The sequence below is a fragment of the Myotis nattereri genome (genome assembly GCF_964212035.1).
Source record: "Myotis nattereri genome assembly, chromosome: 2".
Classification (NCBI taxonomy): Eukaryota; Metazoa; Chordata; class Mammalia; order Chiroptera; family Vespertilionidae; genus Myotis; species Myotis nattereri.
In genome coordinates, this window is record NC_138076.1 from 94255703 (window position 1) to 94273397 (window position 17695).

The following is a 17695-nucleotide window of genomic DNA, read 5'->3' on the forward strand; positions in this document are numbered from 1 at the left end:
ATCCCCTGCTCGCCTGCTTGGTCAGTTACTGTCTGCAGAGGGAGGCCACCTGCAATGGCAGTGGGGCAATTTGGGGCGGGGCCATCTGTCTTCAGATCAGCCCGCTGGGGTCGCCTCCCACAGAGGGAAGCCACCAGCAGTGGTGGAACAATGGGGGGGCAGGGCAGGCTGGTCGCCTCCCTTGCCACCCCCTGATCGGCCCACCAATCACCTCACACAGAGGAAGGCCAGACTGTGGCTTAGGCCCACTCCCCGGTTGGACATCCCCTGAGGGCTCCTCCTGAACAGCGAGAGGGTTCAGTCTGGGCTGAGGGACTCCCCCCACCCCCGAGTGCAAGAATTTTCATGCACTGGGCCTCTAGTATGCATATAAGATCTTTGGTTAATCTCTTCCTGTTCCCCCCTTTCCCCTTCCCTCTAAGATTCGTCAGTCTGCTCCATGTTTCCATGCCTCTGGTTCTATTTTATTCAGCAGTTAATTTTGTTCATTTAATTTTATTTTTAGATTCAATTATTGGTATATATTTATTGCCATTTTATTGTTCATATATTTCTTGTGCTTGTTCTTCTTCTTCTTCTTCTTCTTCTTCCTCCTATTAAAGAACACCCTTCAATATTTCATGTAATACTGGTTGGTTGGTGATGAACTCCTTTAGCTTTTCCTTGTCTATGAAGTTCTTTATCTGACCTTCAATTCTAAATGACAGCTTTGATTGTGGATCCTTGCTATTCATCACTTTGAATATTTCTTACCACTCCCTTCTGGCCTGCAAAGTTTCTGTTGAGAAATCAGCTGGCAGTCGTATGGGCATTCCCTTGGAGGAAACTAATTGCTTTTCTTCTGTCCTTTTAAAATTCTCTCTTTGTTTTTAACTCTTAGCATTTTAATTATGATGTGTTTTGGTGTGGGCCTCTTTGGATACCCTTTGTTTGGGATTCTCTGCGTTTCCTGAACTTGTAAGTCTATTTCTTTCACCAGATAGGGCAGTGATGGTAAACCTATGACACGTGTGTCAGAGGTGACACACGAACTCATTTTTTTGGTTGATATTTCTTTGTTAAATGGCATTTAAATATATAAAATAAATATCAAAAATATAAGTCTTTGTTTTACTATGGCTGCGAATATCAAAAAATTTCTATATGTGATATGGCACCAGAGTTAAGTTAGGGTTTTTCAAAATGCTGGCACGCCAAGCTCAAAAGGTTTGCCATCACTGAGATAAGGGAAGCTTCTGTATTATTTCTTCAAATAGATTTCAATTCTTTGTTCTCTCTTTCCTCCTTCTGGCACTCCCATAATGCTTTAAGTTGTTCCACAGGCTCCTTCCACTATCTTTATATTTTTGGAATCATTTTTCTTCTTGATCTTCTGATTGGGTGTTTTTTGCTTCCTCATATTCCAAATTGATTATTTTATTCTTGGGATCATCTACTCTACTGTTGATTCCCTGTAAATGATTCTTTATTTCAGTTAGTGTACACTTAATTTCCAACTGGTCCTTTTTCATGTCTTTGACAGTCTCACTAAGATCCTTGGAAGTCTCACCAAGTCCCTTGAAGCTCTCATTAAGATCCTTGAGCAACCTTATAACCATTGTTTTGAACTTTGTATCTAGTAGCTTAATTGCATTCATTTTATTTAGATCTTTTTCTGAAGACTTCTTCTGTTCTTTCATTTTGACATTTTTCTTTGTCTCTGCTTTTTGGGTGCTTTCCTGTGTTTGTTTCTATGTATTATGTAGAACTGCTATGTCTCCTGGAGTTGGTAGAGTGGCCTTGTGTAGTAAGTATCCTATAGGGCCCAGTAGCTTTGCCTCCCCAATCACCTGAGCTAGGCACTCTAGGTGCATAGTTCTTGTCATAGTTGAGCTTTGATTGCTATTAGCATCACTGGGAGAAATTAACCTCCAGGAGCTACCCTATGGAGAGGACTTGCTTCAGTAGGGCTTTGGTGCTCACTGAGTCTGCCTCTGGAGTGTGTCATTTGTGGGTATGTAGAGTTGTTTCCTGATATGGTCTGAAGCTGTCCACTGAGTGCACTGGCTCTGTGGCCTCCTGGGAGGTGCAAAGTCAGCTACTGCCTATGTCCACCTGTCAGTAGCTACAGGGGGATCTTCAGATGGCTGATATTTATATTGGGTTTAGATGTGCCCAGGCAAGGCCCAGCTGTGAAGCAAGGCAGGCTGGTGCTAGTATCAGGTCTTGGGCACATTATTGATAAGTTTGACACCAGCTGCTGCTTGTTTGAGAAATTTTAGCAAAGTCTGAAGCCTGAGCCAGGACAGGCCATTCATATGGAAAAGCTGCCGCAAACAGCTTGGCTGCAAATTGAATGGGTAAAAGTCTCAGGAAAACACCAGGGTGGAGCAAACAGTGTGGGCCAAGCTGATAGAAGCTCATATATAGCTGCCAGTCAGCTCTGTAACAGGGGAGGTCCCAGCTCAGGGACAATGACCCCTGTGAGCAACCTCTTCTGGGAGAAAGCAGCCCCCAAGTTCTTACGCTGATGCCAGCCAATCCAGTTCCTCCCAGAATGTCCCAGGTTCCTTTTAAGCTACCATTCCAGTGTTGGAGCCCAGAGGTATGGAGTCCAAGTAAGTCTGTGTGCTGGCCCTTTAAGAGGAATACCTGGGACTCCAGCAACCTCTATGCCACTCATCCACACTGCACTGGATTTTACAAGCCTGAAGTTATGGGGACTACTCTTCCCAGCTCTGGAACACTGGGATTAGTGTCTGGTGTGGGCTAGTATCTCTTGCTCCTCACAGGAGGCCTCCACAGCCATGATATCCCTCCTGATTAAAAAAAAATGCCACACATTGGTGTTGGACCAGCCCATTCCACCCTCCAACCCTCATACCAGTCTCAATGTGCTTTCTTCTTTACTTCTCTAATTGTAGGACTTCCATTCAGCCAGATTTCAGGTAGTTTTAAGTGATGGTTGTTCTGTATTTTAGTTGTAATTTGGATGTGGTTGTGGAAGGCAGTGAGTGCGGCATTTACCTATACTGCCATTTTGGTTGTCTCATAAATTCCTTTTAATGTATGGTTTTCTTTATTTGCAGGTCACTTAAAAAATTGATTGTTGATGGGAATGACCTGACATCTTTTCCATCTGGAATTTTGAGGCTTCATCTGAAAAAAATCCGTTTTGAAAATACCTTTACTATTCCTTGTCTTTGGAAAGAGAATTCTTTGAATAGTCCACAGCGTCTTACTCAGCTTACTGCTTTGTTCTTTTTAAAAAATAATCTACATAAATATTATGATGAGATCCCAGATGAAATTCAAATGTTACTAAACTGGTAAGCAAATTCTAAAACTCTTTTAACCAAAATGCACTTTTAAGCATTTAAAATTTTCTTTATTACAGGCTCACATAATAGGTTTCCTATGAACACACACACACACACACACACACACACACACCTCACATCACACACCACACATGAAAATATATGCACAATTCTTTAAATTGCTCCTTCTGGCTCTTCAGGCATAATAATGTAGTCTGAATTCAGCCTATCTTCTATCAGTAAAGTTATTACTTAAATCTAATGTGAGATATAGATTGCTAAGGTGTAACTGGCAACATCTATACAGTTGTAGTATAACTCTTTTCTATGAATCACTAAGGACATAATGTGCATTCTTCAAAACAAAAAAAGGAGGCTCTTTAGTCCCATGTACACTATGCAGGGAAATGCTTTACTGTATTCTAACTTCTTAGAGACCAAGAATAGAGCAGACATATATAGAGCAACTTCTTTTACTCCAGAATCAATGGCCAGTGTGAGAATCATTGCCTAATCTCAGGACTAAGCCACACACTTTCAGTCTACTCAGGCTTATCTCTTATTTCCTTCAGGTGGTTTAAAACTATTTTTATCACAGTATTGATCATCAGTGCTTATATTATTGATTTAACAAATATTTGTTGTATGCCTAAGGGAAATGGTTTCTTAGGAGTATATAAATTAGCAATATTGACTCAATAAAAGGCAGAAACATGAACAGATTAGTAACTGTTGAATATGTTTAAAAAGGTGATTAAAAATGTACCAGTAAAAACTAACAAGACTCCAAAGTGTTCAATTTTATTTTATTTTTTAATCTTCATCCAAGGATATATTTATTGAGTTAGGAGAGAGAGAGAGAAAAATTAATTGGTTGCCTCCCATATGTGCTCCAAACAGGGATTAAACTCTCAGCCTAGGAATGTGCTCCCAATAGGAATTGAACCTGCAACCGTTTTTGGTGAATGTGATGATGCTCCAACCAACTGAGCCACCCAGCCAGCTGGAGCCAAAGTTTCCAGTGTTATGCATTGAAATGTCAGTGCTTATGAGATTTGAATGCACCTAAGAAAGTAAGAAAAATCTTCAAGGACAAAATAAATAAATAAATAAAACCTAACTAGTGAGTGGTAAATAGATATGAGACCAAGAGATTTGAATTCACCACAGATTTTTGTGAGAGAATGTCCTCAATTTAGACTTTGAATATTCAAAAAAATTAAGCTTAAATGAGTATTATTTTACAATTTAAAGAAATTTCCAAATATATGAGAAAATAAGCCACCAAGAGTAAAAGTCAGCAAAAACATTCAACAGATATACTGTAAATCACTTAAGATGTAACATATTAGAATTGTTTACAGGATATGAAATAGCTATTTAAGTGTTTAAAAAATAAAACATAATTTCAAAAATGCTTAAGGAATAAAATACCATTAAATATGACAAGACAAATATGAAAAAGAAATTTTAAATGAAATAAAATTCTGGAAACTAAAAAGTATAATATTTGATATTAACTTGATGTATTGGTGAGAAACATAAATATGTATAATAAAATAGTAATAAATATGTATCTATCTATAATCATTTTAAATGAAATTAGATTAAATGCTCCAGTCAAAAAACATAGGATAGCTGAATAGATGAGACAATAAGACATATATATTTGCTGTCTATAAGAAACGCATTTCAGGTCAAAAAGCACACACAGTCTGAAAGTAAAAGAATGAAAAAAACATGCCATGAAAATGAAAAAAAACAACAACAAAACCTGGGGTAGTAATACATATATATCAGACAAAATGACTTTAAAACAAAGGCTTGGAGAATGGAAAATGGTGGTCGAATAGGCAGCAGTGTCGTGCACCTCCTCCTAGGGCCAGGCCAGAAAAGCAACTAAATCAGATAACATCCACCCTGAATTAACAAATTAGATACAGCTGAGGAGACAATCCTATCTAATAAATAGGGAATATGCAAATTGACCATCACATCATCACAAAATGACGGCGCCCACAGCAGAGGCGGGGGTTTCCGTAACAGAAGATGGCTGCGCCCACAGCGGAGACCAAGTTCCCGTAAAAAGCCTTAATGAGCAATCAGCAGGGATCTAAGGCTGTGTGGCTCTGGGCCAGGGCAGGGGACCTCAGGCGGCAGCCCCCGCCCCGGCACCAGGATGGGGAACCTCAGGCAGTGCCCCCCACCTGGCGGGGCTTGACAGAGGACCTCAAGATGTTCCCCCCTGCCCTAGTGCTGGGCCAGGGTACTTCAGGCTGCTTCCCCTGCTCCAGGCTGGGGGACCTCAGACCATGTCCCCCACCCTGGTGCTGAGGGACCTGAGGCTGTGCCCCCTGCCCTACGGGACTTGACAGGAGATCTCACACCATGTCCCCTGCCCAGCAGGGCTTGACAGGGGACCTCAGGCTATGCTGCCTGCCCTGGTGCTGGGCTGGGGGATCTGAGGCTGTGTCCCACTCCTGACACCGGGCCAGGGGACCTGAGGCTTCACCCCCCGTCTGGTGGGGGTTGACAAGGGTGAGGCCAGCCGGGTCTGGATCTCACCCAATGGGGGTGGAGCTGGCTGGGTCTGGGTCTTGTGCAATTTTGAGGTGCTGAGGGTGGGTGGGAACTTGACTTTGTGTCCCACGGTGCACCCCAGACTCTGACAGGAGGAAGATTTTCATATACATTTTACTAATTTTCTTTCATCTCTGACACTTCTATTATAGAGAAAGGGCAAATAGCAATATTAAAATATTTCCTTTAATTAATTCCCTTTTAATGTGCATGAATTTTGTGCACCGGGCTACTAGTTTTTAATAAAGAAGGGCAGAGGAAAACGCCGTTTCCCAGTCATACTCATGAGAAACCACCACTGTGCCCCAGCAGTGAGTGGCCCAGTACCTCCTGACAGGCTCCCAGACATCTGTAGGGACCACTCACCACCAGAGTGAGCTCCCACACCAGGGCTCCTCACCAGCCCGCAGAGACCCAGTGTCCTAGGATCTGGCTCTAAGACCCTGCAGTGAGTGCAAGCCAGGGGGAATCCTGTGCCCCATCCCCACCGCAGACCCCAGAACTGTGCTGCTAGCCTGACCTGGAGCCACCTGGTGCCCTCTCCTGCCTCATCCCTGGGACCTGCTGCTGTGGCAACCCAGAGCATACCCCACTCTGGGTCACAGGAGAGTGGGCACTGTGCAACCCAGAGCAACCTATACAACCCAGAGCAACTGGTACCCACTCTACCCCGGCCCCCTGGACAGCCCTGCTGGGGTGACCCAAAGCTACTCACACCCACTTTTACCCTGGTCTTGGAGGGGCAACGCAGAGCAACCTGCCTGCTCCACACTGGCCCCCAGGACAGTCCTGCAAGGGCCATCTGGAGCAACCCAATGTGCACCTCACTCAGGGCAACAGGAGAGCACAGACTGAGCAACCTAGGGCAACCCACCCCAGCTCCACACTGAGTAGAGGTGAGTTGGAGCAACCAGTGCTCCTCTCACTCCAGGCTACAAGAAAGTGAGGACTGTGAAACCTAGAGCAGCCCACACCCAAGCCCAGAGTCTTGCTGCCAAGGCAACCTGGAGTAACCAAGCATGAGCCACACTTAGGCCACAGGGAGCTCTGACTGTGCAACCCAGAAAAACCCACAACCGCTTCTCCCTAACCCCTGAGACAGTCCTGCAGGGGCTACCCAGAGCAAACCAGCACACGTCGTCTCACTGAGGCCACAGGAGAGCACTGCCAGAGTGATACAGAGCAAGTCAGTGTGCCCAGCCAGGGGCCACAGGACCATGCTGCAAGTGCACTGACAGAAAAGAAGAAATAGAAAGGGAAGAAAGAACACAGGCATAAAGAATAAAAATGGCTACAAATAAGTACCTATCAATAATATCATAAAATGTAAATGGACTAAATGCTCCAACCAAAAGACATAGAGTGGCTGAATGGATAAGAAAACATGAACCATATATCTGCTGTCTACAAGATACCCACCTCAGAACAAGGGATTTACACAGACTGAAAATGAAGGGATGGAAAAATATTTTCCAGGCAAATAAAAATGAAAAAAAAGCTGGAGTAGCAATATTTATATCTGACAAAATAGACCTCAAAGTAAAGGCCATAACAAGAGATAAGGAAGGCCACTTCATAATACTAAAGGGATCAATACAACAAAAGGATATAACTCTGGTAAATATATATGCACCTAATGCAGGAGCACCCAAATACATAAAAAAAAAACTTTGGGAAGATAACAAGGGAGCGATCGACAGCAATACAATCATAGTAGGAGATCTTAGTACCCCACTGACATCACTGGATAAATCCTCTAGACAAAAAATCAGCAAAGAAACAGCAATTCTAAATGACTCACTAGATCAGATGGGACTTAATATACATCTTCAGAACATTTCACCCCCCAAAATGCACATGGGACATTTTCACAAATAGACCACATATTGGGTCACAGGCAAAGTCTCTTCAAATTCAAGAGGATTGAAATCATATCAAGCATCTTTTCAGATCACAATGGCAAATTATTAGAAGTCAACTACAATAAAAACAATAAAAAATTCAAACACTTTGAGGCTAAATGACACGTTATTAAATAACGATTGGGTTACCAAAGAGATTGAAGAAGAAATAAAAAAACATTCTGGAAACAAATCACAATGAAAACACAACAATACAAAATCTATGTTCTGAGAGGGAAGTTCACAGCATTGCAAGCCTACCTCAAAGAATAAGAAAAACTGATAATAAATTATCTAACTCTACAACTTAAAAAATTAAAAAGAGAGCAACATGAAAAGCCCAGAGTGAGCAGAAGGAAGAAAATAATAAAGATCAAAGTGGAAATAAATGACATAGAGACAAAAGAAAGAAAGAAAGAAAGAAAGAAAGAAAGAAAGAAAGAAAGAAAGAAAGAGAAAGAAAGAAAGAAAGAAGAAAGAAAGAAAGAAAGAAAGAAAGAAAGAAAGAAAGAAAGAAAGAAAGAAAGCCAAGAGCTGATTCTTTGAAAGAATAAACAAGATTGGTGAACCTCTAGCCAGGAAAAAAAAATACTATGAACAACTCTATTCCAACAAACTGGTCAACTTAGAGGAAATGGACATATTCCTAGAAAAATACAGCCTTCCAAAACTCAATCAGGAAGAATTAAAAAAAAAAATCTGAATAGCCTGATAACTATGGAGGAAATTGAAGCAGTAATCAAAAAACTTCCAGCAAACAAAAGCCCCAGGCCAGATGGCTTCACAGGGTAGTTTTACCAAACATTCAAAGAACTAAAACCTACTAGACTATTCCAAAAAATTCAAGAGGAAGTCAAAATTCCAAGTTCTTTCTATGAAGGCAGCATTACCCTAATTCCCAAACCAGATAAAAACACTAAAAAGAAAGAGAATTACAGGCCAATATCCCTCATGAACATAGATGCCAAAATCCTCAACAAAATTCTAGCAAAACAGATCCAGCATTACATTAGAAAGATCATACACCATGACCAAGTGGGATTTATTCTGGGGATGCAAGGCTGGTATAATATCTGCAAATCAATAAACGTGATACCTCACATAAGAAGTTGAGAGACAAAAATCATGTAATCATATCAATTGATTCAGAAAAAGCATTTGACAAAATTCAACACCCTTTCTTAATAAAAACTCTCAGCAAAGTGGGAATAGAGGGATCATACCTCAACATAATAAAAGCCTTATATGACAAACCTATAACCAACGTCATACTCAATGGGCAAAAACTAAAACCATTTTTCCTAAAAAAAGGAACAAGAAAGGGATGCCCGCTTTCACCACTCCTGTTCAACATAGTGCTAGTCATAGTGATCAGACAAGAAGAAGAAATAAAAGGCATCCAAATTGGAAAAGAAGAAGTAAAACTGTCCTTATTCGCAGATGACATGATATTGTACATAGAAAACCCTAAAGACTTCATCAAGAAGCTACTTGACTTAATAAATTATTTTGGCAATGTAGCAGGATACAAAATTAACACCCAGAAATTTATGGCTTTTTTATACACCAACTAGTGGGCCGGTGCACAAATTTGTGCACATTGAAAGGAAATTAATTGAAGAAATATTTTAATATTGCTATTTGTCCTTTCTCTATAGTAGAAGTGTCAACCAAATTCATGATCAACAATGACAGATCAAAACACACATGTGGAATTGGCGCCACCAAGAGCTTTATATGTATCATGCATGCATGAGTCAACTTAGCCTTTTATATGTATAGAATAAACTGCTTAATTAGACCTACTTTCTGATTTAGCTAAACTTTTTCCAGCCCAATGAAGCACCCCAACTTCTCTTTCAGGTAATTGTCAGCAACACAGCAGTAAATATCAACACGAAGCACATTATTATTGTAGATAATGCAGGGAGAACAAAGGGTGAAATATTTAACTGCAGCAGTGTTTGACTATATTCTGTGCAGTGAGAAAACCTGAAATCATTTTCAAGGTCCAACATTTCTTACTTCTTTTCAGTCAGGTCAAGTTTTTAAGCTTTCTAAGTCTCCATTTTCTGACTAAAGAAAAGAAAATAGGATTCTACTAAGTCTCCTATCTCCAGGACTTCTGTGATGATCAAATGAGATGAGGCATGGGAAAGTGCTTCACAGACATTTGGTTAAATTGTAAAATGTTTCCACCTGTGTTCCTGGAACTCCAAGGAGCCTAGTCGTCAGGGAGAGGAAGCCGGGCATTGCTATGTGCCATCATTACCCAGCACTCACAGCAACCATTTCAGAGAGGGGCTGGGCTATGGGCTGCATTTTGCGTCGTGGGGTCTCAGCAGTGTTGGCTGCAAGTTGGTGGGCTGTCATCTCAGGGTGGTGGTGGAGCCTGTATCCCTCTTGGGGGAAGCCTAGTGTTGCTTTCTGGGCACCAGGTCTATGGTGCTGTTTCTTTATGCTTGTCATGGCAGCTCCTGCATTGAGCATCTGCACCCTGGTGGTCAGTGCACATCATAGCGACTGGTCAGAAGGTGGGAAGAACACTTAGCATATTAGCCTTTTATATAGATAGACTAGAGGCCCGGTGCACAAAAATTTGTGCACTTGGGGGGGAGGGGGGTTCCTCAGCCTGGCCTGTGCCCTCTCGCAGTCTGGGACCCCTCGGGAGATAACGCCCTGCTTGCTTAGGCCTGCTCCTGGGTGGCAGAGGGCAGGCCCAATCCCTAGGTGCAGCCCCTGGTCGGGCTCAGAGCAGGGCCGATTGGGGAGTTGGGGCGCCGCCCCCTGTCATGCACAGAGCAGGGCAGATTGGGAGGTTGGATGCCACTCTCAGTCACACTCAGGGTAGGGCCGATTGGGGGGTTGGGGCACCGTCCCCTGTCGCACTCAAGGCAGGGTCGATGGGGAGGTTGCGGCGCCACCCCCTGTCATGCACAGAGCAGGGCCCATCAGGGGGTTGAGGAGCTCCCCCCTGTCACTCACAGAGTAGGGCCAATAGGGGAGTTGAGGCACCGCCCCCTGTCACACATATAGCAGGGCGGATCAGGGGGTTGGGGCGCCACCCTCTATCACCCACAGAGCAGGGCCAATCAGGGGGTTGGGGTGCTGCCACTGTCACACTCAGGGCAGGGCCGATGGGGAGGTTATGGCTCTACCCCATCACACACAGAGCAGGGCCCATGGGGGTGGGGGGGTTGGGGCGCCACCCTCTATCACCCACAGAGCAGGGCCGATCAGGGGGTTGGGGAGCTCCCCTCTATCAGGCACAGAGCAGGGCCGATCAGGGGGTTGGGGCGCCTTCCCCTGTCAGGAACAGAGCAGGGCAGATAGGGAGGTTGTGGCCCCGCCCCCTGTCACACACAGAGCTGCAGGGCGATCAGGGGGTTTGGGCGCTGCCCCCTGTCACGCTGATCCCAGTGCTAGGAGGCATATTACCCTTTTACTATATAGGGTAGAGGCCTGGTGCATGGGTGGGGCTGGCTGGTTTGCCCTGAAGGGTGTCCTGGATCAGGGTGGGGGTCCCCACTGGGGTGCCTGGCCAGCCTGGATGAGGGGATGATGGCTGTTTGCAGCTGGTCACACACCCTTCAGGGTGGGGGTCCCCACTCGGGTGCCTGGCCAGTCTGGGTGAGGGGCTGAGGGCTGTTTTCAGGCTGGGACTGAAGCTCCCAACTGCTCCTTTGTTTCTTTTCTTTTTTTTATTCTGGGCCAGCTTTAGCTCTGAGACTTGGCTCCAGCTCTGAGGCCTCTGCTGCTGAAATCAGGTATCTGGTTTGTTTGTGTTCTATAATCGAAACTCTGTATCAACTCCAGCTCTGATATCCGAGCTGGCAGAAAGCAGGTTTCTGGGGTTTTGTTTAGCTTCTATATTTGTTACAATGTTTCTTAAACTGCAAGCTCAGAGGCCGGCAAGGCAGGCGGGGAACGTTGGAGTCCTCCGTCACTGAAGCAAGCAAGCCTCATGTTCAGTTTAAGCTGCCTGGCTGCCGGCCGCCATCTTGGCTGGCAGTTAATTTGCATATCGCCCTGATTAGCCAATGGGAAGGGTAGCGGTCGTATGCTAATTACCATCTTTCTCTTTTATTAGATAGGATAATGAGCTCCTTTCAATACTACCTGAGTTTATGCAAGTAAGATGGCTCTTAGGGGCCTCTAGGTAGCTACAGGTTAGGAAATGGTTGCCAGAAGGTCAAGCTTTGATTAGAAGGTTGGAACAATTAACTTCACCCCCCTCCACCTCAGGAAAGGGAGTTGAGAGATGCTGAAGATTGAGTTCAATCATCAATGTCCAATTATTTAATCAGCATGCCTACTTAATTAAACTTCCATAAAATCCCCTAAGCAACAGGGTTCAGAGAGCTTACAATCTGGCAAACATATCTGGTGCCTGGAGAGTGGCACACTCCAACTCCATTGGTACAGAGGCTCCTGCCCTCAAGACTCTTGCAGGCCTCACTTCCTTTAGCTATTCATTGGTATCCTTTATATTAAACTGTAAGTACAGCATTTTCCAGAATCTTGAGTTGTTATAACAAATTATCAAACCTGGTAAAGGGGCATCACTGGAACCCCTAATTTGTAGCCAAGTGGAGAAAAATGTGGGTAACCTGGGGGAACCATACTGGTCACTGTATATTAAGTGAGGGAAATACTGTAGGACTGAGCCCTTAAGCCTGTGGAGTCTGGCACTTACTCCCAGTAATTAGTGTCAAAATTTAATTGAATTGACTTTTAGGACACCCAGTTGAAGTCTGCAATAAAGTAAACATTGTTTGATGTCAGAAGAAACCTCTAACAAATATGTAGTCTTCATGCTTTAAATGTCATGCAAATATCAAAAAATATGTCATTCTTCAACTTGTTTTTTATTCTCAACATTTTTAAGATTTGTCCATATTGATTTTATATAAATTTAGTTCATTAACTCCTGTATAGTTTTCCTGAGATTGAATATTTCTAAGCTATTCATTCTTTCTCCTGCTGGTGAACACTTGAATTGGTTCCAATTTTACTATTGCTAAGAAGTCAACAATAATGATTTTAAAGCATAGCTCCTTATGTAAATTTGCAAGTGTCTCTAGGTTATAGAGTATGTGTATCTTCACTTACATAGAAATTGCCAAATTGCGCTACAAGATGATCATACCAATTTATATGCTACCAAGAAATTGTCAGAGTCCCTGATGGTCTCATCCTGATCAAATTTTGCACTCTCTGACTTTTGTATTTTGCCCATGTGATTATTGTGAAATGATATTTCTGTGCTAGTTTGTTTTTATTCTCTGATCACTAATGAGATTGAGAAGCTTCACATGTTCTCTGGATATTCAGGTTTCTTCTTCTTCTGTGAATAGTCTGTTCATTTGCCAATGTTAATGTGCTAATGGGTTAATGTCCTTTTAAAAAACTGACTTTTGAACATTTAAAATTATATATATGGACACTAGTTCTACACTAGTTTATGTTAATTCCTCTATTTTTAAAATAACATTTTCGAATTATAAAAATAATACATTTATTATAGAAAATTTTGAAAATACAGAAAAATTTTATAAAGAAATTTAGAATTACCTGTGATTACACTGTCCAAAGATAATTACTGTTTTTCATTTGGGATCTATCTTTAGAGTGTTTTCTTACTATGAATCTATACTTTTTTATTTTAAAAAAACAGGTTGTTTTATACACAAATATCTACTAACTTTTTTTAATTAAATCTTTATTGTTCAGATTATTACATTAGTTACTCTTTTTTCCCACCATAACTCCCCTCCACTCAGTTCCCACCCCACCCTCCGCCCTCACTCCCCACCCACTGTCCTCATCCATAGGTGCACGATTATTGTCCAATCTCTTCCCTCACCCCACACCTCTTTCCCCCTCCCCAAGAATAGTCCATTCCCATTCTATGTCCCTGATTCTATTACAATCGCCAGTTCATACTGTTCATCAGATTATTTATTCCCTTGATTTTTAGATTCACTTGTTAATAGATGTGTATTTGTTGTTCATAATTTGTATCTTTACCTTTTTCTTCTTCCTCCTCTTCTTAAAGGATACCTTTCAGCATTTCATATAATACTGGTTTGGTGGTGATGAACTCCTTTAGCTTTTTCTTATCTGTGAAGCTCTTTATCTGGCCTTCACTTCTGAATGATAGTTTTGCTGGATAAAGTAGTCTTGGTTGTAGGTTCTTGGTATTCATCACTTTGAATATTTCTTGCCACTCCTTTCTGGCCTGCAAAGTTTCTGTTGAGAAATCAGCTGAGAGTCGTATGGGTATTCCCTTGTAGATAACTTATTTTCTTTCTCTTGCTGCTTTTAGGATTCTCTCTTTGTCTTTTGCTCTTGGCATTTTAATTATGATGTGTCTTGGTGTGGTCCTCTTCGGGTTCCTTTTGTTTGGGGTTCTCTGCGCTTCCTGGACTTGTAAGTCTATTTCTTTGACCAGGTAGGGGAAGTTTTCTGTCATTATTTCTTCAAATAGGTTTTCAATATCTTGCTCTCTATCTTTTTCTGGCATCTCTATAATTCGGATGTTGGTACGCTTGAAGCTGTCCCAGAGGCTCCTTACACTATCTTCGTATTTTTGGATTCTTTTTTCATTTTGCTTTTCCGGTTGGGTGTTTTTTGTTTCTTCGTATTTCAAATCTTTGACTTGATCCTTGCGATCCTCTGGTCTGTTGTTGGGAGTCTGTATAATGTTCTTTATTTCAGTCAGTGTATGAATAATTTCTAGTTGGTCCTTTATCATAACATTGAGGGTCTCATTAGATTTCTTGAGGATCTCACTACATTTATCGGCGGTCTCACCAGTCTTTTCGAGGGCCTTATTAAGTTTATCAGCGGCTTCTAGACAGTTCTTTAAAGACCTTAAAAGTGTGGTTTTGAACTTTATATCCAGCAGTTTGCTTTCCTCCCATTCTGTCATTTGTGTCCTGTTTCTTTGTCTCGGCATTTTTTATGCTTCGCTGTGTCGATAGAGTTCCTTTCTGTGCTAAGTGTCCCAATTACGTGAGGTAGACACTCTTGGTGCACCCCCTTGTGGGCTTTGTGCACAGTCTTGTTGTAATTAAGCCTTGATTGTTGTAGTTATCACTGTGAGGAATTGACCTCCAGGCCGATTGGCTGTGAGAATCAGCTGTGTCTGCAGTGGGAGAACTTCTGTGCTGGAGACACCTCTCTGGGGCTAGACTTGCTTCAATGGGGCTTTGTTGCTCCTCTACTAGCTTTTAATTATTCACTTGCATCTGTCTTAGCTCCTCAATTATATAAGATCAATGATGATAAAATCATATTTTCTATTACATTGAGACATAGCATCAACAAAATGTCCTTTCTTTAGTAGAAATTTACTAAATATTGATTTAATACTTATTTAATTGCAGCACATCCAGATGTGAATGGTGTGATGGTCCCAAGTTTGATGAAGGTTATCGTGTCATCCAATCCTGCAATGTTTTTGGAGCAACACAAATTCCTGTTATGTTTCATGTCTGTTCTTCTCCCTGCTACAGAGAAGTACTTGAAAACAGTTTTTTTTAAGATAGCATTCCTGGTGAAAGAGTAACTCCAAATTCTGAGTTGATGATCATACAATTATTTTTGAATCCCACTTTAAAAGCCATTAAAGTTTATGCAAATACCAATTCATTTCTTTGAGAGTACAGATTCTGTATGGAAGACATTGGCATCTTCTCACACTCATATGAATTTTCTTTGTAATTCTACCTCCTTATGAAAGTTTGTGATTGTTAGGGAGTTCTTGCAGAATAATTAGTTAAGAAGGATTAATGAAGGTTTTGGATTTCAATGAAGATCTATAAAATTTATTTCAGACAATTTTTACTATAAAAAGGAAAGTGTTATATTCCTCTGCAAAAAAGGATTTATCTTAAAACTGGCCTTTTCACGCATCCATTCTGATAACATTTCAAACTCATCAGAGGGGTTTTGCCTCATATAGCTTCAATGTGATGTATCCAAGCTTTCAACATTTGTGCATTTCTATGGAAATTTATTCAGTGCCAATCATCTGAATTGTGGATTGCTTCTGGGAATAAAAATTTACTTCCAACCCTGGCTGGTGTAGCTCAGTGGTTAGAATGTTGGCTCCCACACTAAAGGGTCACAGGTCCAATGCCCTGTTAAGAGCACATACCTGGGTTGCAGATTCCATCCAGGGCACACGCAGGAGGCAACCAATTGACTTGTCTCTCTCACATCGATGATTTTTTTTTCTCTCTTCCCCTCCCTCCCTCCCTCCCTTACATTCTCTCTAAAAATAATTGGAAAAAATATCTTTGGGTGAGGATTAACAATAATAAAAAATTAATTCCACACAGACATGCTCCCAGGACTAAACGGGAATTAAAACTAAAATACAAAAACCCACCCTGAATAATAAACTGAAGACTAGCTGGAGAGAACCCTGATAACCAAAATCGGAAAGTGGAGACTGCATAGAGACTGGTAGGAAGGGTGGAGGCACAAAAGGGCTGACCAGCCTCCCACAGACAGCAACTAAAGTTCTAAAGAGATATCTCAGCTGTTGGGGGTCCCACTGAGAACTCTGGGATCTAATCCCCAAGCTGCCCCCACCTCTAGCAGAGAGCACCAGAACTCAGAAAGATGCCTACATAACATCTGGCTATGAAAAGCAACAGGGTTGCTGCCTGTCAGGGAGAGAAAGCTGGAAATGGAGGCACCTTCTTAAAGGGTCAACAGATAAAATTTAGAGTGCAGCCACTCACCTTGGACTCCAGAAGAGGAAGGGCAGAGTGGAATGGAGTTGTGTGTGTGCAGAAGCCAGGGTGGGTGGCTATGGTAAGAGCTTGGAAGGCAGAAACCCCAGTTTCCTGTACTGAGGCATTCCCTCATCCCACAGAAGTCATCTTTCTCAGGCAAACCTTTGCTATCCAGGCAGTTTTTTGCCTGGGGGAAATACAGTTGACCCACCCTATCAGAAAACCCTTTGTTATACCCTGTGGAATTTCTGAGGCTCATTAAGGGCCTGAGAATAACAATTAGCCTTCAGACAGAAGCAATTACCCCACCCTGTTGGAAAACCTCTTGCCACATCTGTGGACATTTGCCTGAGGCTACTCAAGACTGAATACAATCAGTCTGCAGGAAGAGGAGGGACTCTGGAGGCTTTGAGTTTTTGCCTGATCTAATTAGTCAGAAACAGCATTGAACACTGTCCTGCACTAGAGATTGGGAGGCATCGCAGATATACCTCATACATAGTCACAAATCCAAACAGGCAGCCAAAATGGGGAGAAAAACAACCCCCAAATGACAGAATAAGGCAATAAGAGCAAAGGAATTTGTTATCTACAAAGGAGCTCCCATAAGGCTATCAAATGATTTCTCATGAGAAACTCTACAAGCTAGAAGTACTCAAGGTAATGAATAGCAAGGATCTGAAACCAAGATTACTATATCCAGCAAGGCTATCATTCAAAAATAGATGGTGAAATAAAGAGCTTCACAGACAAAAAAGGCTAAGGGAGTTTATTACCACCAAGCTAGCATTGCAAGAAAAGCTAAGGGGACTGCTGAAATGAGAAGAAATAGAGGGAGAACCTAGGGATACAGAATTAAAATGGCAATAAATAAGTACCTATCAATAATAACCTTAAATGTAAGGTTAATGTAAATGTATTAAATGTTCAATCAAAAGACATGCAATGGATACAAAAACATGATCCACTTTTATGCTTTCTATAAGAGAACCTCCTCAGAACAAGACTCACACAGGATGAGAGTGAAGGGATGGGAAAAAAAATTCCATACAAATGGAAACAAAAAAAAGCTGGGGTAGTAATTATAGATGTTCCCTATATCCTCCCCTACCCCAGGGCCACCTCAACCCAGTCCCTGATCCTCCTGTCCCTTGGCCTTTAACAT

General features: G+C 42.0%; 1 protein-coding gene across 1 annotated transcript in view; it reads left to right on the plus strand.

Annotated features, from left to right (window-relative positions):
* The window catches only part of LRRC63 (leucine rich repeat containing 63), a gene marked incomplete at both ends in the record, with an annotated part of 126885 nt that extends 111557 nt beyond the window's left edge, over window positions 1-15328 (plus strand). The window contains 2 exons of the mRNA XM_081083916.1: window positions 3069-3308; window positions 15172-15328. Of these exons, the coding sequence (XP_080940042.1) occupies window positions 3069-3308; window positions 15172-15328 (397 nt within the window). The remainder of the gene's footprint in view (window positions 1-3068; window positions 3309-15171) is intronic.
* Between the last annotated feature and the right edge of the window lie 2367 nt (window positions 15329-17695).